This window comes from Leucoraja erinacea, chromosome 6, assembly GCF_028641065.1.
Source record: "Leucoraja erinacea ecotype New England chromosome 6, Leri_hhj_1, whole genome shotgun sequence".
In the NCBI taxonomy this organism is placed as follows: domain Eukaryota; kingdom Metazoa; phylum Chordata; class Chondrichthyes; order Rajiformes; family Rajidae; genus Leucoraja; species Leucoraja erinaceus.
In genome coordinates this window covers 87,020,240-87,045,432 of record NC_073382.1, presented here as the reverse complement: position 1 = coordinate 87,045,432, position 25,193 = coordinate 87,020,240, and the positions used below count along the sequence as shown (strand labels likewise).

Sequence of the window (25,193 nt, the reverse complement as noted above, 5' to 3'; positions counted from 1 at the left end):
TGCTGTTCCTCCAGTTTGCGTGTCAGTCCACTTTCCCTTTTACTTCCTTTTTGTTCTGAAACTTCACTGAAGGGCCATCCTTAAGGTGGTCTTTTCCTCATCCTAGACTCGTCAGCTTATTGGAACAACTTACCTCCATCCACACTTGTCGTCCCCCACAACTAAAACCTGATGCACTTTTGATGGGATTGCCAATGAATCAAGTAACTGGACATGCAGTGTGGATTGGACTTGACACTGCCCTACTGGACATAGCCACACCTGTTGACACCTTGACTTCAATAGCCATTATCGATTTTAATATTTTTATTTTGGAATAAAAATGGAAGTAACGGATATTGCAATATGTGGAAGACTTCTGCTTGCATAGATAAAAGTAAAGCTATGTGCCTCTCTTGGGATACTTTGACAGATAACTGCGCGCAGCTGAATATATGTGCTGGCAAGTACATGTTGACTATGTCAGTGTTGTGATGAACTGCTTGCGCTCGTCTGAGAATCATTATAAGCCGATCTTTCTTCGCACTCCAACGTACACTCAACAGAAGTAGCATGTGTGCGACTATGGCCAGTGAAGTCAAAGTGCAGTCTGTATTCCTCCTGTTCTAGGAGTATTTGATATCAACTATCCAATTGAAAGTGCTAATGTTAACGTAATACCTACCCCCACTCCAGAACATGAATGCTTTGCCATGTACAATATTTTCAAGATGCAGCACAGTGGCCCAGCAGTAGACTTGCTGCCTGACAGCACCAGACTTGCTGCCTGACAGCACCAGACACCTGGGTTTGATCCTGACTTTGGGTGCTGTCTGTGTCTCTGTGTGTATGTGTGGAGTTTGCACATTCCTTCTGTGACAGCGTAGGTTTCCTCCGAGTGCTTCGGTTTCTTCCCACATTGCAAACACGTACAGATTTGTAGGTTAATTGGCTTCTATAAATTGTCGCCCGTGTGTGGGGGAGTGGATGAGAAAGGGGGGGTGACATAGAACTAGCGGGTGATCGGTGGACGATGGGCCGAAGGGCCTCTTTGCGCACTGCATCTCTAAACTTAAACTATGTAAAATTATGTCAGATGTGCCTCAACTAAATCTAAAATGAATCTAAAACTATCACCTTTAATAATGAGCATTAATAAAATATTTCACGAAGAGTGGAAAATGGAGAGTATGATTGCTGCTGGGGGTCGATTTCAACTCTTTAGCATTGAAGAGAATTTTAAAGATCCTTCAGGTTTTTATTTAACCTCTGTGGTCCTGCTTCCCAGATTATTGCAAACATCTATCACTGTGAGGTAATTCTACCGGCTTGTTTCAGATTTGCTACTCACTAGTTTAAATTTATGTACTCTGCACCTATTTGCCTGACTGACGTCCAAATAATACTCACAGAGATGTAAAAATCAGCAGATGCTGGAATATTGAGCATAAAACAAAGTGCAAGAGGAAAAGCGGGTCAGGAAACGGACAGATGGGTTTTCAGACCAGGACTGCTCTCCCCCCCCCCCCCCCACCCCAAACCCTGCCACTCGTATCGGTCCCTCTGGCTTAATATTTCACTCTTTTTCTATCCTTATCGGACACCCCCTTGTCTCCTTTTCACCTCTAGCCTTTGTCACTATCTGTACTCATCTGCCAATCACCTTCCCCATCACCTGTATCCACCAATCACTTGCCAAACATTGCCCTGTCCCTATATCTTTTCCAGCTTTCTCTCCCCCGCCCCATATCTATCAGAAACATCCAAACCGTCTGACCACAGATGCTTCCTGAGCCGCTGAATTACCCCAGTACCTTGTTTTCAGAAATATAACATAGAAGAGTACAGTGCAGAAACAGGCCCTTCGGCCCACAATGTCTGCACCGAACATGAAGCTAAGATAAGCATGAAGCCAAGATTATCTGCCTGCACATGTTCCATATTCCTCCATCCCCTGCCTATCTAAAACCGTTTTAAACACCACTATTACAGTGCCTTGCAAAGGTTTTCATACCCCTTGAACATTTCCACATTTTGTCACGTTACAACCACAAACGTAAATGTATTTTATTGGGAGTTTATGTGATAGACCAACACAAAGTGGTGCATAATTGTGAAGTGGAAGGAAAATGATACATGGTTTTCAAATTTTTTTACAAATAAAAAACTGAAAAGTGTGGCGTGCAAAAGTATTCAGCCCCCCTCAGTCAATACTTTGTAGAACCACCTTTCGCTGCAATTACAGCTGCAAGTCTTTTGGGGTATGTCACTACCAGTTTTGCACATCTAGAGACTGACATTTTTGTCCATTCTTCTTTGCAAAATAGCTCAAGCTCAGTCAGATTGGATGGAGAGCGTCTGTGAACAGCAATTTTCAAGTCTTGCCAGAGATTCTCAATTGGATTTAGGTCTGGACTTTGACTGGGCCATTCTAACACATGAATATGCTTTGATCTAAACATTTCCATTGTAGCTCTGGCTGTATGTTTAGGGCCGTTGTCCTGCTGGAAGGTGAACCTCCGCCCCAGTCTCAAGTCTTTTGCAGACTCTAACAGGTTTTCTTCCAAGATTGCCCTGTATTTGGCTCCATCCATCTTCCCATCAACTCTGACCAGCTTCCCTGTCCCTGCTGAAGAAAAGCTTCCCCACAGCATGATGCTGCCACCACCATGTTTCACAGTGGGGATGGTGTATTCAGGGTGATGTGCAGTGTTAGTTTTCCGCCACACATAGCGTTTTGCATTTAGGCCAAAAACTTCAATTTTGGTCTCATCTGACCAGAGCACCTTCCTCCACATGTTTGCTGTGTCCCCCGCATGGCTTGTGGCAAACTGCAAACGGGACTTCTTATGGCTTTTTTTCAACAATGGCTTTCTTCTTGCCACTCTTCCATAAAGGCCCGATTTGTGGAGTGCACAACTAATAGTTGTCCTGTGGACGGATTCTCCCACCTGAGCTGTGGATCTCTGCAGCTCCTCCAGAGTTACCATACGTGGCTGCTTCTCTGATCAATGCTCTCCTTGCCCGGCCTGTCAGTTTAGGTGGACGGCCATGTCTTGGTAGGTTTGTAGTTGTGCCATACTCTTTCCATTTTTGGATGATGGATTGAACAGTGCTCCGTGAGATGTTCAAAGCTTGGGATATTTTTTTATAACCTAACCCTGCTTTAAACTTCTCCACAACTTTATCCCTGACCTGTCTGGTGTGTTCCTTGGGCTTCATGATGCTGTTTGTTCACTAATGTTCTCTAACAAACCTCTGAGGCCTTCACAGAACAGCTGTATTTATACTGAGATTAGATTAGACACAAGTGGACTCTATTTACTAATTAGGTGACTTCTGAAGGCAATTGGTTGCACTGGATTTTATTTAGGGGTATCAGAGTAAAGGGGGCTGAATACTTTTGCACGCCACACTTTTCAGTTTTTTATTTGTAAAAAAATTTGAAAACCATGTATCATTTTCCTTCCACTTCACAATTATGCACCACTTTGTGTTGGTCTATCACATAAAATCCCAATAAAATACATTTACGTTTGTGGTTGTAACGCGACAAAATGTGGAAAAGTTCAAGGGGTATGAATACTTTTGCAAGCCACTGTATGTCTACCTCCAACACCACCCATGGCAATGTATTCCAAGCAGCTACGACATTCTGCGTTTTTAAAAGCAACATCTCCGTTAAACTTAAATAATATTCCGTTTTATTCTCCAAGGAAAACTTTTCAAATTACTGTGACTCCCCACATATGTATACTTTTTGGCTATGTTTGAAGGTTAAATTTTTGGTTGCCCTTCATAGTCCATAGCATTCAGTATAGTTTATAGATACAGAACGGAAACAGGCCCGCCATTCTACACACACCATGGACAATTCACAATTCCAAGCCAATTAACCTACAAATCTGTACGTCTGTGGAGTGTGGGAGGAAACCGGAGCACCTGGAGGAAACCTACGCAGGTTACAGGGAGAATGTTCAAACTCTGTACATACAGCACCCGTAGTCAGGATCAAACCCGGGTCTCAGGCGCTGTGAGGCCGTAACTCTACCGCTGCGCCATCGTGCCGCGCTGATAGTTTTTTGGGAACATTCTTTCTCCCCATGCTGTGAAATCAGGAGGACTGAATGGAAAGAGTTCCTTCTGTCACTACAAAGGAAAACTCGTTTGTCTCCCATGAACAGGGAGCACTTTAGCCTTTGGATTAACACCTCCTCCACCCCCCCATTGATCTGTTGCTGAGAGTTGGTTGTGTACTTCCGTAAAACAAATTGCAGCTGTAAAACCATTTATCACCATGCATAACCCTCAATATTAGAATTTTGCAATTCAATTAGATTACCAGTTGTTTTCGCCCCTGCAATTAGAGCCAATCCAGATGTGGCGACATTCCTGTTTAACCTCTGTCATTTGTAATGGAATTCCTGTCCCAGAGAGTGGAATGGACCAGTCGTCTTTTAAGTGGTTGCAAAGCATTTGTAAATTGCTTTCATCCTGGTGTTAGTTATGAAAGTGAATACTTTTTGTTTTGTTTGACATGATGAGACTCTTCTGTACTATTAACAGCAACCATTAAGTGGAAGGGTCACAGTGCCTTGTGAAAGATCAGCGATCACTCTTTATACCGTAGAATGAGAGTTGTGGCAGCAGTTTACATCCTGTTCCGTAGCATTTACGGGGGCGCAGAGTGGCTACGGGTGCTGTCAGTTTGTTACCACGTGGGTTTTCTCCGGGTACTCCGGTTTCCTCCCACTTTCCAAAGGTATGCAGGCTTGTCGGTTCATTGGCAATTGTACTTGGTATGTTCAAGTTCAAGTGGACATCAAGGTCAAGTGAGTTTATTGTCATGTGTCCCTGATAGGACAATGAAATTCTTGCCTTGCTTCAGCACACAGAACATAGTAGGCATTTACTACAAATGTCCATATACCATAATATAAATATATACACATATGAATAAATAAACGGATAAAGTGCAAATAACAGATAATGGGTTATTAATAATCAGAGTTTTGTCCGAGCCAGGTTTAATAGCCTGATGGCTGTGGGGAAGTAGCTATTCCTGAACCTGGTTGTTGCAGTCTTCAGGCTCCTGTACCTTCTACCTGAAGGTAGCAGGGAGATGAGTGTGTGGCCTGGATGGTGTGGGTCTTTGATGATACTGCCAGCCTTTTTGAGGCAGCGACTGCGATAAATCCCCTCGATGGAAGGGAGGTCAGAGCCGATGATGGACTGGGCAGTGTTTACTACTTTTTGTAGTCTTTTCCTCTCCAGGGCGCTCAAGTTGCTGAACCAAGCCACGATGCAACCGGTCAGCATGCTCTCTATTGTGCACCTGTAGAAGTTAGAGAGAGTCCTCCTTGACAAACCGACTCTCCGTAATCTTCTCAGGTAGTAGAGGCGCTGATGAGCTTATGTAGCCTAGAAATGGTGTACAGGTGATTGTGGTTGGTGCAGACTCGGTGGGCCGAAGGGCTTGTTTCCACGCTGTATCTCTAAACTGTAACAAAGTAGGTCCAGGCTGATTCACCCAACAAGACTCAATATATTAATGAGAGATATTCATGCTCCATTTGAACAGCCACCCTCACGTATTCAATCGTAGTACGTAAGTACTGTGGAATTCTTTGTTTTGCGTACAGTTCAGTGACAATCCTACAACACATTAGGCATAATCATAGTAAGTATAATGGGCCTGTCCCACTTAGGCGACTGCAGGAGACTATGCAGTCGATGCATGGTCGCCACATGTTCGCGGGTGGTTGCCAGGGAGTCGCCTTCATGGTCGTGAGGAGTTCCCGCATTCTGGGAACTAGTCGCGGCCTCATTATGGTCGCCGAGAATTTTCCAAAATGTTGAAAAATTAGCGACGACCAGAATGAAGCCACCATGGAGAGTAGCGAGATTTCTCGTGCCGTAGGTGGGTCGCAAAGAGATCCTAGTGGGTTGCCAGGAGGTCGAACGTTCTCTTAGGTTCTCGTCGGCTGTAGCCGGTGCTGACCGGAGAATTTCATTGTCCCATTGTGGAAAGAAAACGTAAGCAGTAGTTTTCAGACCCAAGGATAACCGACCGGTAATGTTAAATGTCCGCCGAACTTCACAGCCGTGTATCTCTGGCTTCTTAAAAGTTGTCTGGCTTTTTAAAAGTTGTCTTCACTTCTTCTCCCACCTCCTCCCCACCTTCCTCCACCCCCCCCCTCTATTAAAGGACTTACTGTACACTGTGCTAGCCATCTTAATTACAGCGCCAACCTTCCTGTTCATCGCGGTGTGTGTCTGTGTCCCCTTGACTTTGCACCGTGTGAATTTCAGACAGCAATCCCCCACGCTTGCCCTGTCCCCCGCCTTTGCGGTGTGTGTGTGTGTGTGTGTGTGTGTGTGTGTGTTGTGTGTGTGTGTGTGTGTGTGTGTGTGTGTGTGTGTGTGTGTGTGTGTGTGTGTGTGTGTGTGTGTGTGTGTGTGTGTGTGTGTGTGTGTGTGTGTGTGTGTGTGTGTGTGTGTGTGTGTGTGTGTGTGTGTGTGTGTGTGTGTGTGTGTGTGTGTGTGTGTGTGTGTGTGTGTGTGTGTGTGTGTGTGTGTGTGTGTGTCTTCCACTCTGACAGTCGCTGTTCCAGTTGCCGGCTTTTCAGGCGACCACCGGCAAATTGACAGTTGCCTGAAAAATTGCCTAAGTGGATCAGGCCCACAAGAGTGTGAGATCATAGACCACACTAACTCAGAACACCGAATCACTACGATCTAGGCATCACCCTGTACACTTCAAGTCCGAAAATTGTTTTAAAACAAATCATAGTCTTAACTTGGCCGTGAAGGCCCATTCTGTAACGCTACAAGTTTAACTTTCAATTCTTTTCCCCTTCCAGTTTATCTGCTTTTCCTTAAATACATCTGTGCTATTCACCTTAACTACTTCCTTTGGTGGCGAGTTGCACAATCACACCAGTCTGGGTAGAGAACGTTTCAAAATTGATGTAAAATTTACAATACGCGAGTCTTTTTAAAGAGTGTAATTCCATCTCGACCCCTTTCTGCCTTGGTTTTGACCTGTTCAGAAGCAGTTCTTTGAAATCAATCATCTGTTCTCGCATTGTAGGATGTTATGTTTTTATAGGTCTTCTGTTTCAGCCTGTAAAGTACCATTGGGAGTGTTTTTACATTTGGGTTGCAGCTACACGGCCCCTGGTTCAAAGCCCAGGAAGCGTGGACTGTCTCCCGGAATTGATCTTGACCACTTGACTTCACAACAGTTGAGTGTCAAGTCACCTTCTAAATGGCAAGCTACAGCTTTGGTTTCTTGTCCATGTGCATATCTGGTACGAACTGATAGCCTTAGCCCAAAGATCTGCCATCACCTTGGGCACATTGTTGTATTAACGTCTAAAGGTCTTTTCACCCTTCATCGGTCACAGTGCCTATGCAGGGGAAATACAGAAGGTTTCACTGTAATCCAGCATTGAATTGGTGGTGGTCTCAAACCCCTCTTTCATCACATGCAAAACACACATTTCCTCCTTCGTGCCACTCAGCGCAAGCTAAATTGTATTGGGGATAAGACTGGAAACATTTTGGTTCTTTTTCCTATTTCCCTCTTTTGCAGATCAGGTGGACACATGAATCAATAGAGAGGCGCAGTTGGTAGAGCTGCTGCGTCTCAGCGCAAGATCCTGACCTCGGGTGCTGTCTGTGTGGAGTTTGCTTGTTCTCCCTGTAACCGCGTTGGTTTTCTCCGGTTTCCTCCCATATCCCAAAGACGTGCGGATTTGTCGGTTAATGGCTGTAAATCGTGCACTTTGGTCTCAATCAAACTTGGACTTTATCTTGCACTAAATATTATTCACATTATTCCCTTTATCATATATCTGTACACTGTAGATGGCTCGATTGTAATCATGCAATGTCTTTCCATTGACTGGTTAGCAGGCAACACAAGCTTTTCACTGTACCTCGGTACACGTGACAATAATCTAAATTCAAACTCAAATTGCCCCCAGTCTGTTGGGAGTGGATGAGAACTAGGGTGACCGATGGTCGGCATGTACTTGGTGGGCCAAAGGGCCTCTTTCCATGCTGTATCTCTGAAACTCAACTTTGAGAAGATGGTCACGTCCAACAGCAATAAACAATCATTTGACTCTTTGTGCCTTTGGCAACTGAACAGCTTCTTCCCAATTCTCAGTCTATTGGCCTTAAATGTTGTTTAGCAATGTCAATTTAAAATGTGAAAAGAGTTTGAGGAAGAGTGTTCCATACTCCCACAACTTGGGCAGGGAAAGCAAATTCCTCAACACTTCTCTTCATCCCCGCCAGTTAAACCTAACCTTTATTTATTGGCCCACTCCGTTCGAGATGGTTGGCTTTTGGTGTGTATCCACAAGTTTGCAAACGGATCACGCACAGGCAGAGGAGATTGGTTTAACTTGGCATCATGTTTGGCACGGCCATTATGAGGCGAAGGGCCAGTTCCTCTGCTGTCCAATTCCGTTTTATGCCCTCGCCAGGCTAGCGTCACATCTTTGGGTTGCGAGGAGAAATCTGAACAACGGGTGGAAGTCACGCTGCCGTTGGGCAAACGAGTAGGCTCCACACAGCACCCAAGGTCAGGAACAAATCCAGATCCATGGAACCGTCAAGCTGCACCACTGTCCTGCCTGTATGGTCCATTATACAATACAATAATACAATACAAATTTATTGTCATTTGAGCCCCAGTGAGACTCAAACGAAATTTTGTTTCCACAGCCATACAAACAAAGACAATGTCCTACAGACATACACACAATTAAATTCACACAAACATCCATCACAGTGAACCCACTGTGATGGAAGGCAAAGTCTTTTCTCTCCCCTGCTCTCAATTTCTCTCCCGATGTCCAAGCCCCAGGCGGGTGATGATAAGTCCCACGGCCATTTTAGGCCGCGCGGGGCGATTTACGGCCCCGCTCCCGGTCTGAAAGTACAAGGTTGGAGCCCCCACGGGCGATGGTGAGTCCCACGGCCATGAAGCCGCGCCAGGTGATGTACGGTCCCGGTCCGGGTTGTTCCAACCCCGCGACACGGGCTGGAGAAGTCGCGTTGCGGGAGCTCCGGGAAGCGGTCTCTCTCCCCCCGGACCCGCGAGCTCCCGATGTCCCAGTCCACCGGACCTGCGGCTGCGGCTGCGTTGCTGGAGCCTCCGAGCCCCAGGAGTCGAGTCGCAGCAGCGAGTCACCACCGCTCCCCACGCTCCGAGGCCGGCCAGCCCCACGATGGTGAGTAGTCCGCAGCTCCGCAGTCTCCCGAGCCCCCGGGTCGTTCAGGTTGGAGGCTGCTCCACGGTGCTAGGCCCCAACGACAACCGAGACCCGACAGGGAAAAGGTCGGGTCTCCCGGACAGGGAAGAGATTTAAACAGTTTCCCCCTCCCCCCCGCCCCCCACATGTACACATTTAAAAACACTATTAAAAAACACCAAACACTACATTTAACTAGACAAAAAAAAAAAAAAAAAAGACAGACAGGCTGTAGGGGCCGCTGCAACGGGTGATGTACGGTTATGGACAGCACATGTCGGCACAGATCAAGTCAAGTCAGGTTTATTCGTCACATACACATACGAGATGTGCAATGAAATGAAAAGTGGCAATGCTCGCGGATTGTGCAAAAAAAACTACAAAACAGAATGGAACAGAATCACCAATTCATATCAATGTATCTAACAAGAAGCAAGGAAGCTGATACTGAATTCTTAGGTGCTTGTTGCCTCGAGCCTCATCATCACCCATCGACTATTGCCAACTAATTTTGAATCCAATTTGCCTTTCCTTTAGCTCCACGGGCACTTCCGTATCAATTTGTCTTGTGGACCTGGCAAAATCGGTACGCACTGCACCAATTGTCGTATTTTCATCAGCCCCTTCAAGTTTGGTTTAGAGATACAGCGCGAATACAAGCCTTTCGGCCCACCGAGTCCGCGGCAACCAGTGATCACCTCACGCACTGGCGTTATCCTACACACTAGGAACAATTTATACCCAAGCCAAATGTTCCTACAAACCTATACGTCTTTGGATTGTGGGAGGAAACCGGAGCACCCGGAGAAAACCCACGCGGTGACGGGAAAAACGTAACAACTCCGTACAGTCAGCACCAGTGGTCAGGATCAAACCCGGGTCTCTGACACTGTGAGGCAACAACTCTACCGCTGCGCCACCGTGCTCTAAATGTTACCTCCTCCAAAGTTCAATGGAAGAAAATTCCTCCTTTGGTCAACCAGAACATAGTAAGCTTGATCCTTTAATAACATAGCAGTGATAATTATCTGATGAAGTGCCACCAGCTCTGATGGGCGCTTTTTATGCTTGCATACCCTGGTTTTGTACAAAAGAAGCTTCAAATTTGGCTGTGCATTTACTTGCTCAATTAAAAGAACAAAAGATGATGAAACGTCTTGGTTTGAAAACGTATTTGCTCGCTGTCTGCCATTTGCAGCTTGTATTTAAACTAAGTTTAGTTCTCAAAGTATTTTGCCGGTTGAAAACACCTACCTGCTTATTGGTATTTATGTGGATATTTTAAGTTAGATTTTAATTTCCCACAGGGCGCAGTCTAGACCTGATAAAAAGGTGCTATTAATTCTGTCGGTCTGCCTGACATTATTTATCTTGGGTATTTTTCAAGCGCCAAAATCAAAAAATGAAAACCACAGCACCACTTGAGATTGCCTACACAGTCCAATTGTTTTCCTTTAGCACTCGTTTTCCTGCTCTGCCCCCACTCCAGTTCACACTTGAAATGAAACAACCAAACATTGCTCTGGGTGTATTAAGCATCTGCAGGTACAACCGCGTGAAAGAATTAGTGGGGGAGTGCTGGAGTAACTCAGTGGGTCAGGCAGCATCTCTGGAGAACGTGCCTAGGTGACGTTCTGGATCGAGATCCTTCTTCAGACTGAAGAATTAGTGATGTTGGTTTTCATTTATTTTTGTGAAAACTCCCGGTATTGTTTATGTCAGAGGTGTAGCAGAGTTTGAGTGAGCTGTGCTAGGGGAGACACAGAGTTTCTCCCTGTAGCACCAGAGACCCTGGTTCGATCCTGACTATGGGGGCTATCTGTATGGAGTATGCGTGCTCTCCCTGTGAACACGTGGATTTCCTCCAAATGCTCCGGCTTCCTCCCACATTCCAAAAACATGCATGTTAATTGGCTTCTGTAACTTCTCCCTAGTGTGTAGGATAGAACTAGTGTTTGGGTGATTGCTGGTCAGCGTGGACTTGGTGGGCCAAAGGGCCTGTTTCCATACTGTATCTCTAAATTAAGCTGCTCCTTCACAGCACCCCCGGGATCGATCCTGACCTCTGGTGTCATCTGCGTGGAATTTGCCCATTCTCCGTGAAACTCCACGGATTTCTTCCAGGTGCTCTGGTTTTCTCCCAAAGATGTACAGGTTTGTAAGGTAATTGGCCTGTATTGGTCCTTGTGATTGAGGCAGTGCAGCATAGGTTCACGAGATTGATCCCTGGGATGGCGGGACTGTCATATGAGGAAAGATTGAAAAGACTAGGCTTGTATTCACTGGAGTTTAGAATGATGAGGGTGGATCTTATAGAAACATATAAAATTATAAAAGGACTGGACAAGCTGGATGCAGGAAAAATGTTCCCAATGTTGGGCGAGTCCAGAACCAGGGGCCACAGTCTTAGAATAAAGGGGAGGTCATTTAAGACTGAGGTGAGAAAAAAAGTTTTCACCAAGAGAGTTGTGAATTTATGGAATTCCCTGCCACAGAGGGCAGTGGAGGCCAAGTCACTGGATGGATTTCAGAGAGAGTTTGTTAGAGCTCTAGGGGCTAGTGGAGTCAAGGGATATGGGGAGAAGGCAGGCACGGGTTATTGATAGGGGATGATCAGCCATGATCACAATGAATGGCGGTGCTGGCTCATAGGGCCGAATGGCCTCCTCCTGCACCTATTGTCTGTGTTTCTATTGGCCTCTAACATTTCCACTGGTGTGATGTGGATGAGAAAGTGGAGTCACATCAAACTAATGCGAACAGGTAATCGATGGTCAAGTGCTGTCTGTACAGAGTTTGCCACCTGCCCATGGGTGCTGTCTGTACGCAGTTTGTTTGTTTCTCTGGGACTGCGTGGGTTTTCTCCAGGTGCTCCACTTTCCTCCCACACTCCAAACACGTGAGTTAATTGGCTTTGGGTTTTTTTAATTATAAATTCTCCCTAGTGTGTAGAATAGTGTTAGTGTACACGGTGATTGCTGGTTGGCGAGGACTTGGCGCGCCAAAGGGCAAGTTTCCACGCTGTATCTCTAAGTCTTAATCTTCCTAGAACCGTCAGCATCCCAGAGAAAACAATTCCAAACAAACTCGGAGCTAGCTAAAGAGTAAAGATTAGATGAAGAATAAAGGCTCTTCACTTCTTACTTAATAATAAGAGTTACTTTTGCCATGAGAAGATCGGACACTCCTTAAGGCATTTTTACAATTGAGTTCTTGAGCTATTGGCTTCACTAAAATGGTGGAGCTTCGAGGTAAGTGAGGTGGCTCCTTTATCACCTGGATGCCATGGTTAACCTCTGGAGCTGTTTTTCATCAAGGATGAGCAGCTTTGCATTGTATAACAGTGAATGCTTGTATAACTTTTAACGCACAGCAAGGAAGGAGAAAGCAAAATAGAATTGATCAAAAGACACAGCATGAAAAAGGACATTTCAGTCCACCAGGTCCAACTATCGATCAGTGGTTCACACCAGTTCTGTGTTATCCCACTTTCACCTCCACTCCCTACATAACAAGGGTAACTTTACAGAAACCAATTAACCTACAAACCCGCACGTCTTTGTGATGTGGGAAGAAATCGGAGCACCTGAAGCAAACCCACGTGGTCACGTGGAGAACGTGCAAACTCCACATACAGACAACACCCAAGGTTAGGATCGAACCCAGGTTTCTGGTGCTGTGTGTCAGCGGCTCCACTAGCTGCTTATAAATGCAGTTATATATAGTGCCTTTCACAATTACAGAGCATCCTAGCGCGTGCAACTACATCAGCAAAACACATGAAAGCATCATTATTATTAGAACTTGGAACACGCAGTTACTATTACAACATTTAAGAAACATTCAGACAGGTACATGGATGTGACAGGTTTATAGTGATATGGGTCAAATGCAGGCAGGCGGGACTAGTGTAGACGGGACATGGTGGTCGGTGTGGGCAAGTTGAGCTGAAGGGCCTGTTTCAACGCTGTATGATAAATTTGCAGCAAAACTGTTCTTGCCATCACTCTGATATAAGTTAATCTTTGTCTCATCTGTCCACTAGACCTTTTTCCAGAATTGTGGTTGCTCTTTTAAGTACTTCTTGGCGAACTGTAACCTGGCCATCCTATTTTTGTCACTAACCAGTGGCAAGATCAACATGGAGGAGAGAAGGAACTGCCCAAGATCCAAAGCATACCACCTCATCTGTGAAACGGTGGTGGGGGTGTTATGGCCTGGGCATGTATGGCTGCTGAAGATACTGGCTCACTTATCTTCATTGATGATACAACTCCTAATGGTGGTAGCATAATTAATTCTGAAGTGTATAGACACATCCTATTTGCTCAAGTTCAAACAAATGCCTCAAAACTCATTGGCCGGCGGTTCATTCTACAGCAAGACAATGGTCCCAAACATACTGCTAAAGCAACAAAGGAGTTTTTCAAAGCTAAAAAATGGTCAATTCATGAGTGGCCAATCAGATCAGATTCAGGATCAATTTAACTGTCATTGTCAGTGTACAGTACAGAGACAACTTGAGTGGCCAAGTCAATCACCCGATATGAACCCAATTGAGCATGCCTTTTATATGCTGAAGAGAAAACTGAAGGGGACTAGCCCCCAAAAACAAGCATAAGCTAAAGAGGGCTGCAATCCAGGCCTGGCAGAGCATCACCAGAGAAGACACCCAGCAACTGGGATGTCCATGAATCGCAGACTTCAAGCAGTCACTGCATACAAAGGATATGCAACAAAATACTAAACATGATTACTTTCATTTACATGATATTGCTGTGTCTGAAACATGATGGTGCCCTGAAATGGGGGGGACAATGTATAAACACTGCTGTAATTTCCACATGGTGAAACCAAAATGTATAAAGATTATCTTTATTAAAATGTGCACTTAAACCATCTGCGATTTTTTTCTATTACAAATCTCAAATTGTGGAGTACAGAGGCAAATAAATGCATGATGGGACTTTGTCCCAAACATTATGGAGATCACTGTGCTTTATGTCTATCTCAGTGGTAAAACAAAGCCTCCATTCCCCGATGCAGCCAAAATCAATGTCCCTAGGTCTTTGTGCTGATGTCTCTCAAGAGGTCTTGAACCAACAATCTTCTGACCAGCAAGTGAGCTACCACTGAGCTGGAGCTGACACGTACAATGCATGTTCTAAAATTCTAAATTTATAGCCTGAACTCTTCCAGCTCGAAGATCTGGTATTTCAATCAGTGAACGTCTAGATTTATTATCAGTATTTCCTTCAAACTCACAATGTAGCTGCATTCATGTGTCCTGGAGAGTGGAAAACAATTACTGAGCTACTGTGCCATTAAAACGCATGCCTTCATACAAATTGTTATTGAAAGACATGGGTATTTTAATGTCTGAAGAAGGGTTTTGGCCCGAAACGTCGCCTATTTCCTTCGCTCCATAGATGCTGCTGCACCCGCTGAGTTTCTCCAGCATTTTTGTGTACCTTCGATCTTCCAGCATCTGCAGTTCCTTCTTGAACACGGTATTTTAATGACGTTTACAATAGCATGTTGATGATTTCGGACATGGGGCGGCACAGTGCCACAGAGTTGCTGCCTCACAGCACCAGAGACCCTGGCTCCATCCTGACCATGGGTGCTGTCTGGTACAGAGTTTGTAAGTTCTCCCGTGACCATGTAGGTTTTCTCCGGGTGCTCCAGTTTCCTCCCACATTCCAATGTCGTACAGGTTAATTGACTTCTGTAAATTGTCCTGAGTGTATAGGATGGTGCTAGTCCATGGGGTGATCGCTGGTCGGCGTGGACTTGGTGGCCAGAAGGTCCTGTTTTTACGCTGTATTGCCAAAGTATTCAAAACTATTTGTCTCAGTGTACCTGTAGTTTAAAATAAACTTATTGTCTGAATAATCTCCTGTCCAATTCCATAAATTGCCCATTCCTTTGACAGTATCGTGTACAGCCTGCCAGTCACATTGGTAAAATGGGGCTCCCTTTTCCTTCTTAAGCAGACCTAAAATATCCCGTAAAACACCTAGTGCTGGAGGAACTCAGCACTCGGGCCGCCTCTGTGGAGGGAATGGACAGGCAAAGTTTTGGTAAGAAGGGTCCCGACCCAAAACATCTCCAATCCATTCTCTCTACAGACGCTGCCTGAACCGTTGATGTCCTCCAGTACTTTTGCTCAAGATTCTAGCACCTGCAATTCCTTGTGTCTCCATTTAAAAATATCCCACAGGATAAACAAGGAGATTTCCTGGCCTTTGGTTTAGTTTAGAGACACAGCGTGAAAATAGGCCCTTCGGCCCACCAAGTCCACAGCCACCATCAATCATGCCTTGTTAGCATGCTCAACCCCCAAGTCCATTCAGTTGCATGGACTTGACTTTCAAGGCTCCCCAAACTAATCTCCCCAGACACACTTTTAACTTTTCACTTGATTGGGCCAAGTCATTGTATAATTGGAATCTGTTGTGGTCTTGATACTTTCCATGTACACTAGTCCCTCCTGCCCTCGTTTGGACCATATCCCTCTAAACCTATCTATATATCCAGATTATTTCTTTCTTTTATGGCCATCTTCAAATAATGCCATGTCGTTTTAATAAACTGCACGAAATTGCAGAGATTTGTAGATGCAGCCTAGTCCATTACACAGACTCTCAGCCATTGGCACTTCACGCTGCCTCGGAAAAGCAGCCAACATAATCAAAGATTTGTGCCACCGCGGCCATTCCTCCTTCCTGCTTCCTTCTGGCAGAAGATACAGAAATTTGAAAGCGCACACCACCAGACTCGGGAACAGCTTCTTCCCCTCAGTTATCAGGCTTCTGAACATTCCTTGCATAAGCTAGGGTACTGTCCGATGCACCTCCACCTGTTTGCGCAAATTGGATTTTCTCTCTGGAACTAAAACGCTACATTTGCTGAGAACTACAGTGCCCTCCATAATGTTTGGGACAAAGACCCATCATTTATTTATTTGCTTCTGTACTCCACAATTTGAGATTTGTAATAGAAAAAAATTACATGTGGTTAAAGTGCACATTGTCAGGTTTTATTAAAGGCCATTTTTATACATTTGGTTTCACCATGTAGAAATTACAGCTGTACCCCCCCCCCCCCCCCCCCCCCCCATTCAGGACACCATAATGTTTGGGACACATGCTTTAAACAGGTGTTTGTGATTGCTCAGGTGTGTTTAATTGCCTCCTTAATGCAGGTATAAGAGAGCTCTCACCAGCTAGTCTTTCCTCCAGTCTTTCATAGAAACATGGGAAAATAGGTGCAGGAGTAGGCCATTCGGCCCTTCGACCTGCGCCACCATTCAATATGATCATGGCTGATCATCCAACTCAGTATCCTGTACCTGCCTTCTCTCCATATCCCCTGATCCCTTTAGCCACAAGGGCCACATCTAACTCCCTCTTAAATATAGCCAATGAACTGGCCTCAACTACCTTCTGTGGCAGAGAATTCCAGAGATGTGTGAAAAATGTTTTCCTCATCTCGGTCCTAAAAGATTTCCCCCTTATCCTTAAACTGTGACCCCTTGTTCTGGACTTTCCCAACATCGGGAACAATCTTCCTGCATCTAGCCTGTCCAACCCCTTAAGAATGTTGTAAGTTTCTATAAGGTCCCCCCTCAATCTTCTAAATTCTAGCGAGTACAAGCCGAGTCTATCCAGTCTTTCTTCATATGAAAGTCCTGACATCCCAGGAATCAGTCTGGTGAACCTTCTCTGTACTCCCTCTATGGCAAGAATGTCTTTCCTCAGATTAGGAGACCAAAACTGTACGCAATACTCCAGGTGCGGTCTCACCAAGACTCTGTACAACTGCAGTAGAACCTCCCTGCTCCTATACTCAAATCCTTTTGCTATGAATGCTAACATACCATTCGCTTTCTTCACTGCCTGCTGCACCTGCATGCCTACTTTTAATGACTGGTGTACCATGACACCCAAGTCTCGCTGCATCTCCCCTTTTCCTAATCGGCCACCATTCAGATAATAGTCTACTTTCCTGTTTTTGCCACCAAAGTGGATAACCTCACAATTATCCACATTATACTGCATCTGCCCTGCATTTGCCCAATCACCCAGCCTATCCAAGTCACCTTGCAGCCTCCTAGCATCCTGCTCACAGCTAACACTGCCCTCCAGCGTCGTGTCACCCGCAAACTTGGAGATGTTGCATTCAATTCCCTCGTCCAAATCATTAATATATATTGTAAATAGCTGGGGTCCCAGCACTGAGCCTTGCGGTACCCCACTTTCCATCACCTTTGTAAACTTTTATTGTGTTCATCAACATGAGGACCAAAGTTGTGCCAATGAAAGTCAAAGAAGCCATTATGAGACTGAGAAACTAGAATAAAACTGTTAGAGACATAAGCCAAACCTTAGGCTTACCAAAATGAACTGTTTGGAACATCATTAAGAAGAAAGAGAGCACTGATGTGCTTACTAATCGCAAAGGGACTGGCAGGCTAAGGAAGACTTCTACAGCTGATGACAGAAGAATTCTCTCTATCATAAAGAAAAATCCCCAAAAACCTGTCCAACAGATCATAAAGTCAGGAGCCAGGTGTGGATTTGTCAATGACCACTGTCCGCAGAAGACTTCATGTACAGACATACAGATGCTACACTGCAAGATGCAAACCACTGGTTAGACGAAAAAATGCCTATTACAGATGCCAAGAAGTACTTAAAAGAGCGACCACTGTTCTGGAAAAAGGTTTTGTGGACAGATGAAGATTAACATATCAGAGTGATGGCAAGAGCAAAGTATGGAGGAGAGAAGGAACTGCCCAAGATCCAAAGCATACCACCTCATCTGTGAAACACGGTGGTGGGGATGTTATGTCCTGGGCATGTATGGCTGCTGAAGGTACTGGCTCACTTATCTTCATTGATGATACAACTGCTGATGGTTGTAGCATAATGAATTCGGAAGTGTATAGACACATCCTATCTGCTCAAGTTCAAACAAATGTCTCAAAACTCCTTGGCCAGCGGTTCATTCTACAGCAAGACAATGATCCCAAACATACTGCTAAAGCAACAAAGGAGTTTCTTCAAAGCTAAAAAATGGTCAATTCCTGAGTGGCTAAGAATCACCCGATCTGAACTCAATGGAGCATGCCTTTTATATGCTGAAGAGAAAACTGAAGGGGACCAGCCCCCAAAACAAGCATAAGATAAAGATGGCTGCAATACAGGCCATACTAAACACGACTACTTTCATTTACATGACATTGCTGTGTCCCAAACATAATGGTGCCCTGAAATGGGAAGGACTCTGTATAAACACAGCTGTAATTTCTACATGGTGTATGCTGGTCTGCGCCCCCGACAGGAAGTACCCGGATGCAGCGCAGGGACCCCAAACAAAGGCGTGGGAAGCGGGGAGGCCATCGAGCTAGGCTGCAATCAAATCCTCACCAGCCAGCTCTGCCCAGCATTTTCCTCGCGAATGTCCGGTCCTTGGTGAGTAAAATAGACGAACTAAGGCTGCAGATCACCACACACAGAAGGATCGCCGACTGCAACGCCATGGTATTCACTGAAACATGGCTCAAGGACACCATCCCAGACAACGCCATTGAGCTGGAGGGACGCACTGTCTTCAGGGCCGACAGATCAGTGGAGGACTCCGGTCAGACCAAGGGCGGCGGACTATGCATTAATGTGAATAACACATGGTGCACGGACGCTGTTAAGATTGGTAGTCACTGTTCTGCTGACCTGGAATACCTGATGTTAAAGTGCAGGCCCTTCTATTTGCCCAGGGAATTCACATTGACTGTTATCACTGCAGTCTATGTTCCCCCGGACGTTAATGCCAGGCTAGCAATTTAAGAGCTGCAAGCTGCTATCAGCAAACATCTATCTGCTCACCCAGAGGGGGCATTTATTGTTGCGAGTGATTTCAACCACTCCGACCTTAAAACAGTACTCACCAGGTTCCATCAGCATGTTTTCTGCCCAACCAGAGGAAACAATGTTCTGGACTTAGTTTACACTAATATTACTGAAGCCTACAAAGCCCTCCCCCTCCCCCACCTTGGACAGTCTGGCCACCTTTCCCTCTTCCTGCTCCCCAAATACACACCTCTGATCAGACGTGTGAAACCTACCATGAGGACAGTGAAGGTCTGGCCTGAGGGGGCTGTCTCTGACTTACAGGAGCAGTTTCAGCAGACAGACTGGAGTCTCTTTGCTACTCAGTCCACTTTCAATTCACAAGTGGACATCAACTCGTACACCTCAACAGTTCTGGACTACATAAAATTCTGTACCGATAATGTCACTACCCACAAGGAGATAAAGACCTTCCCTAACCAGAAGCCGTGGATGAGCAGGGAGGTCATACTCCTACTGAAGGCTCGCGATGCCGCTTTCAGATCTGGCGACGCTGAGGGATACAGCTCATCCAGGGCCAATCTGAAAATGGGAATTAGGACTGCTAAACTCAATCATATCTCGGAGGATTTGTCCTGGTCCCTCAACACCTCCAAGCTGATCAAAAAGGCACAGCAGCGCCTTTACTTCCTGAGGAGGCTCAAGAAAGCCCACCTGTCCCCCCGGATCCTGACCAACTTTTACCGCTGTACCATAGAGAGTATCCTGACCACCTGCTTCACGGTATGGTACAGCAGTTGCACCGTAGCGGACAGGAAGGCACTACAACGGGTGGTGAAAACTGCACAGCACATCATCGGTGCCCCGCTCCCTGCCATGGATGCCCTCCACCGAAAACGGTGTCTGAGACGGGCTGGGAAGATCATCAAAGACCCCTCACACCCCCAACCATGGACTGTTTGCCCTCCTCCCATCAGGGAGGCGGTACAGGAGCCTCAGGTCACATACTAGTAGGATGAGAAACAGCTTCTACAATAATACCATCACATTGCTGAACTCGGAGTCCCGCCGATAGATTTCCCCAGTCCCTCCGTCCACATTGTTTAATTATTCTGTATTTGATTATTCTGTATCTTTTTTTTTTTAAATTTCTATCTTACACTACTACTACGGATTGATGCAAAACTGCATTTCATTGTACCCATACTTGTATTTGTGCGATGACATTAAAGTTGAATTGAATTGAATTGTGTAACCAAAATGTATAAAAATTGCCTTTATTAATCAAAATTATGGTGTATAGAGGCAAATAAATAAATGACGGGGCTTTGTCCCAAACATTATGGAGGGCACTGTATAAGCACTGTCCATCTTCCCCTTTGCTCTACCTATCGTACTTGAGTTTGGCTTGATGGTGTTCATGTGCAGTATTATCTGATCTTTTTGGATAGCATGCAAAACAAAGCTATTCACTATACCTCAGTATCTGATAATAATAAACCTAAACTGTTTTTGGTTTTACCACTCAGATTAGTTGCTAATTTAAAGTCATCTCCTCCATCCATCCTGCCACATCATATCTACGTCAATGGAGTTCATGGACTATCTTTGATCAGACTTTACTGACTTTATCTTGCACTAAACGTTATTCATGTTATTCCCTTAATAATGTATCTGTACATAATGTGAATGGCTCGATTGTAACCATGTATTGTCTTTCCGCTGGCTGGTTAGCATGCAACAAAAGCTTTTCACTGTACCTCGGTACACGTGACAATAAACTAAACTCAGGTTAGCTGGTAGGCCCAGCCAACTATGCCAGGGTCATCTCGGCCACAGAGAGCTCCTGGCTTTTCATCAAGGGTTACCCATTGCTGCTTTCCCCCTTTTGCTGCACCTTGCTTATTAACCTCAACCACCACCTGTGAAGATAGCTGGTACATAATCGTTTGCTTGTTTTTCATCTTGCTGACAAAGATTGCGATGATTTTCAAAAAAACTGTACATATTATAAGTGTTTCGATGATGTGTTTCTCTTACTGTTTAAAATTGATCCCAGGCAGCTGGCTGGGGGCCAGTAACAGCATGTATTCTTTGAAGTATTATCCAACTAGAGATGAATTTTTATTTATAACTTGTGTTTTGAGGTAACTTAACACCACAGACGAGGCTGCAGCAGGTGCTATCACTGTGCTGAGATCCCCATTTCACGTATTGGCTGAACTGCAGGAGTAATCTCTGCAGCTTGCTTCACTCAACGACGTTTTAAAATCATCTTTCATTGAGGGCACATGATAAGGCTTTCCTCTGTCGCCGGGTGAACGTGTTTGTGGCACTTAATTGTGGTTTGCCTAATGCGTAGAGTTCAATTGATCCCAGCTGTGAGCACAGCTTGAAAACACCCCCACCCCTCACACACCACCTTTTGTTCTCCACCATAGGCCTTGCTCTTCACCCAGTTAATCATAGTCACACAGCATGGAAATGGGCCCTTCAGCCCATATCATCCCCGCCGACCAAGATGCCCCATCTGTGCTGGACCCATTTGACCCATATCCTTAAGACTTCCAAATATTCAGCGCGGAAACAGGCCCAAACATTTCGAAATTTGCTTTCCAATGATCTATCCTTTAAATTCCCATCTCTTGAAAAGACTAGGCTTGGTATTCGCTGGAGTTTAGAAGGATGAGGGGGGATCTAATAGAATTATAAAAGGACTGGACAAGCTAGATGCAGGAAAAATGTTCCCAATGTTGGGCGAGTCCAGAACCAGGGGCCACAGTCTTAGAATAAAGGGAAGGTCATTTAAGACTGAGGTGAGAAAAAACTTTTTCACCAGAGAGTTGTGAATTTATGGAATTATCTGTCACAGAGGGCAGTGGAGGCCAAGTCACTGGATGGATTTAAGAGAGAGTTAGGTAGAGCTCTAGGGGCTAGTGGAGTCAAGTAATATGGGGAGAAGGCAGGCACGGGTTATTGATTGGGGACGATCAGCCATGATCACAATGAATGGCGGTGCTGGCTCGAAGGTCCGAATGGCCTCCTCCTGCACCTATTTTCTTTGCTTCTATGCCTTAAAATCCACCAAGCATCTGCTCAGTAGAAACAAAGAACTGTGTCTAGTTCCGTGCTGTATTACTCTGACTCTAGTCAGCGGGAGTAACATCTACTTTGTTTGTCATTTAGCATAATCACGCGTCATTGAAGCATTTGGGACATTCATTCATGTTAAAGGCCGCATTTGGAGAATTGCATTCAGTTGCAGTCACTTTGCTGTAGGAAGGATGTGATGAAGCTGGAAAGAGTGCAGAGAAGATTTACGAGAATGTTGTCAGGACTCGAGGGTCTGAGCTACAAGGAGAGGCTGTGCAAGCTTGGACATGATTCCTTGGCAGGAGGTTGAGGGGTGATATAGAGAGATATATAAAAACAATTGATATGGTGCATGTATTGAGTCTTTTGCCCAGTTAGGGGAATTAGGAACCAAGGACAGAGGTTTAAAGTGAAAGGGAAAAGATAGGAACCTAAGGGCACTCGGAGGATGGTGGAATAGGGGATGAGCTGCAAGAGGAGGTAGTTGAGGCAGGTACAATAACATTTAAAAGCAGTGGGTGCCTGGGAACATGTGGTCGTGCAGACAGATAGATAGCGGCTTTTAAGAAGCTTCTTAGATAAGCACATGGATATGCAGGGAATGGACAGATATGGATCACATGGGGGCAGAGGAGATTAGTTTAATGTGCAGCAAGGAACTGCAGATGCTAATTTACACCGAAGATCAACACAATATGCTGGAGTCATTTTGTCTATTGTCTTTTGGCTATTGTCATTCAGCGGGTCAGGTAGCATCTTTGGAGAAAAGGAATAGGTGACGTTTCAAGTCGAGGCCCTTCTTCAGAGTGAGAGTTGGGAAACTGGACATGAAAAGGTTCAGAACAAATCAGCCAAAGAAAGATGGAGCCCACAATGGTCCGTTGTTGCCTGGAGAGGAGGTGCAGGCCGACTAGGGTGGGGCAGGGACAGAGAGGAAATGCAAGGGTAACTTCAAATTAGAGTTTAACGGGACATAATGTTTGGCATTGTCATCGTGGGCCAAAGGGCCTTTTCCTGCTCTGTACTTCCTGGTGATCTTTAAATGAATGCAAAATGTTTTTGCAAATATCAGTGGTTTTATACATGCCAGCATACGGGTCACAACTATGTATTGGGACGATTAAATATTCCGTAAATTAAGCTAATTACTATAATGGTTTTTGTAAAATAGGCAGGTAATTACTCTGCGAACCAGTGGTTGACAGTTAGTGTTTGTGCAAATCTGGGTTATGTATGGTGTGGAGTCACGTGAGATGTTTGAGCTATGTAAAATTATGTGAACATCGATATTGCATGATTGAATATTAATGTGGCAAGTGGATGATGTTTTTAAAAAAATCCCTTCCATCAATCATATAGTAATAGCAGAAACTGTTTATCAATAAGGCACATCATTAACTCCTCGGTTTCTTCTGTACAATCCCAAGCGAGTTGTTCAGGCTTAGCAGAAATCGACATTTTGCCAAGAGCTAGTGCTTTGAACTTAGTGAATTGAAAAAAAAACAGTTCTGGAAGTTCCATTTGTACACAGTTTAACTTTTTTGTGGGAAATGGTTTTATGTAACTCGGATATCTCTCTTTTTTTCCCCTTTCTCTGCTGCGTGCTGTTGATGTCAGGAATCCCCAATAGTTTAGGAACGCTGACAGTGAAAGCCCAAGGCTTCCTTAATTGCAGAAAGGAACCACAAAGATTTTGTAAAGAGAATTATTATTGGAGTTGAACAACGCAAAACTGTTCCTTGGGATTTCCTTGGGAAACGTTACTTGCAATTAAAGCTGCATGTGTCCATCAGTGAGGCATGATCACTTTTTAAGAGCATTCCTCGACATGCCCACCTGTTGTTTTATGTAACGCCTCTTGTCACATAATACGTTTCCATCTTTCAGAGTTGTGAGCCTTGGGGTCTGCATATTCTCGGCAAGATGTCAAATAAATTTGACCCAAGGAGGAGCGTCAGAGCGAAAGCTGTGTGCAATGTTCTGGTGCACACATTCCCTTTGTTGGGTTCTTGACATGAAAGTGTCGGGAATAGCTGAGGATATGTGGACGGGAGTTTTTATAATGAGGACTGATTCCCAGTCATCCAGGCATTGCCATGAGTAATAGCAGCAATAACCTGTTTGTGGTTTAAAGGAGGAAGGAGTATTTCAACTGCAAGTATTCTTTCTTTTCCCTCCCTCCCCTCCCCACCAAAGGGAGGTATTTTTAAATCTCCTAACTCTGGCGGTACTGGGTCTGTTTGGTTTGTCAGCACCTTGGCAACACACCATCTCACACATGTTCCCTCTCATCGCACGCCCACTCCACTGATCCTGCACACAGGAGCACGAGCAAGCAAGCGAGAGAGAGAGTGAGCACCGCGGATCCAGCAGCTTATTTGATAGTTTTGGGGGTTGAGAGCTCCAGGGTATGGTTCAATTTTGCTCTTCGCTGTCACCCATGCAGTTTGCAGAATTGAGCACTGGATCATGAAGTGGAGCAAAATCCTATTCTTTCATTGTACCTGTACAAAGTTCCAGAAATCTACTGGAGTCTCTGCCACTGATTGTACTCAGAACATCAAGAAGAGGAACAAAGAACAAAGAACCTGTGTACCTTCGATCTTCCAGCATCTGCAGTTCCTTCTTGAACAAAGAACAAAGAACGTAGCCTTTGTCCCTCAATGCCTGTGCTGATCACGATGCCAAGACCATCTATTAACTACCTGTACATAATCCATATCCCTCTATTTCCTCTATATCCGTGTGCCTATGCGTAAGTCTCTTAAATGCCTCTATCTTATCTGGCTCAACCATCACTCCTGGCAGTATGTTGCAGGCACTCGCCACCCTCTGTGTTGTCTTTTACCTCTGTCCTTCTCACTAAAACTATGTCCTCTAGTATTTGAATCATCCTTCCTGGGGAATAAAAGTTCTGACTGTCTACCCCATCTGTGCCTCTCATAATTTAATATACTTCTATCAAGTCTCCCCGGAATACCTGACATTCCAGAAACAA

The 25,193-nt window shown here is 45.0% G+C and overlaps 1 protein-coding gene across 4 annotated transcripts in view; it reads left to right on the top strand.

Moving 5' to 3' along the window:
• uvrag (UV radiation resistance associated gene) overlaps positions 1-25,193 on the top strand; it is a 314,525-nt gene that overhangs the window by 243,594 nt on the left and 45,738 nt on the right. Inside the window, exon 14 of one of the 4 annotated variants that reach the window (XM_055637545.1) lies at positions 13,294-13,586. The exons of the other annotated variants lie outside the window; for them this stretch is intronic. Within the exon in view, the coding sequence (XP_055493520.1) occupies positions 13,294-13,542 (249 nt within the window). The 3' untranslated portion in view covers positions 13,543-13,586. Of the gene's footprint in view, positions 1-13,293; positions 13,587-25,193 lie in introns of those variants that run through there. 4 annotated transcript variants of the gene reach the window in all.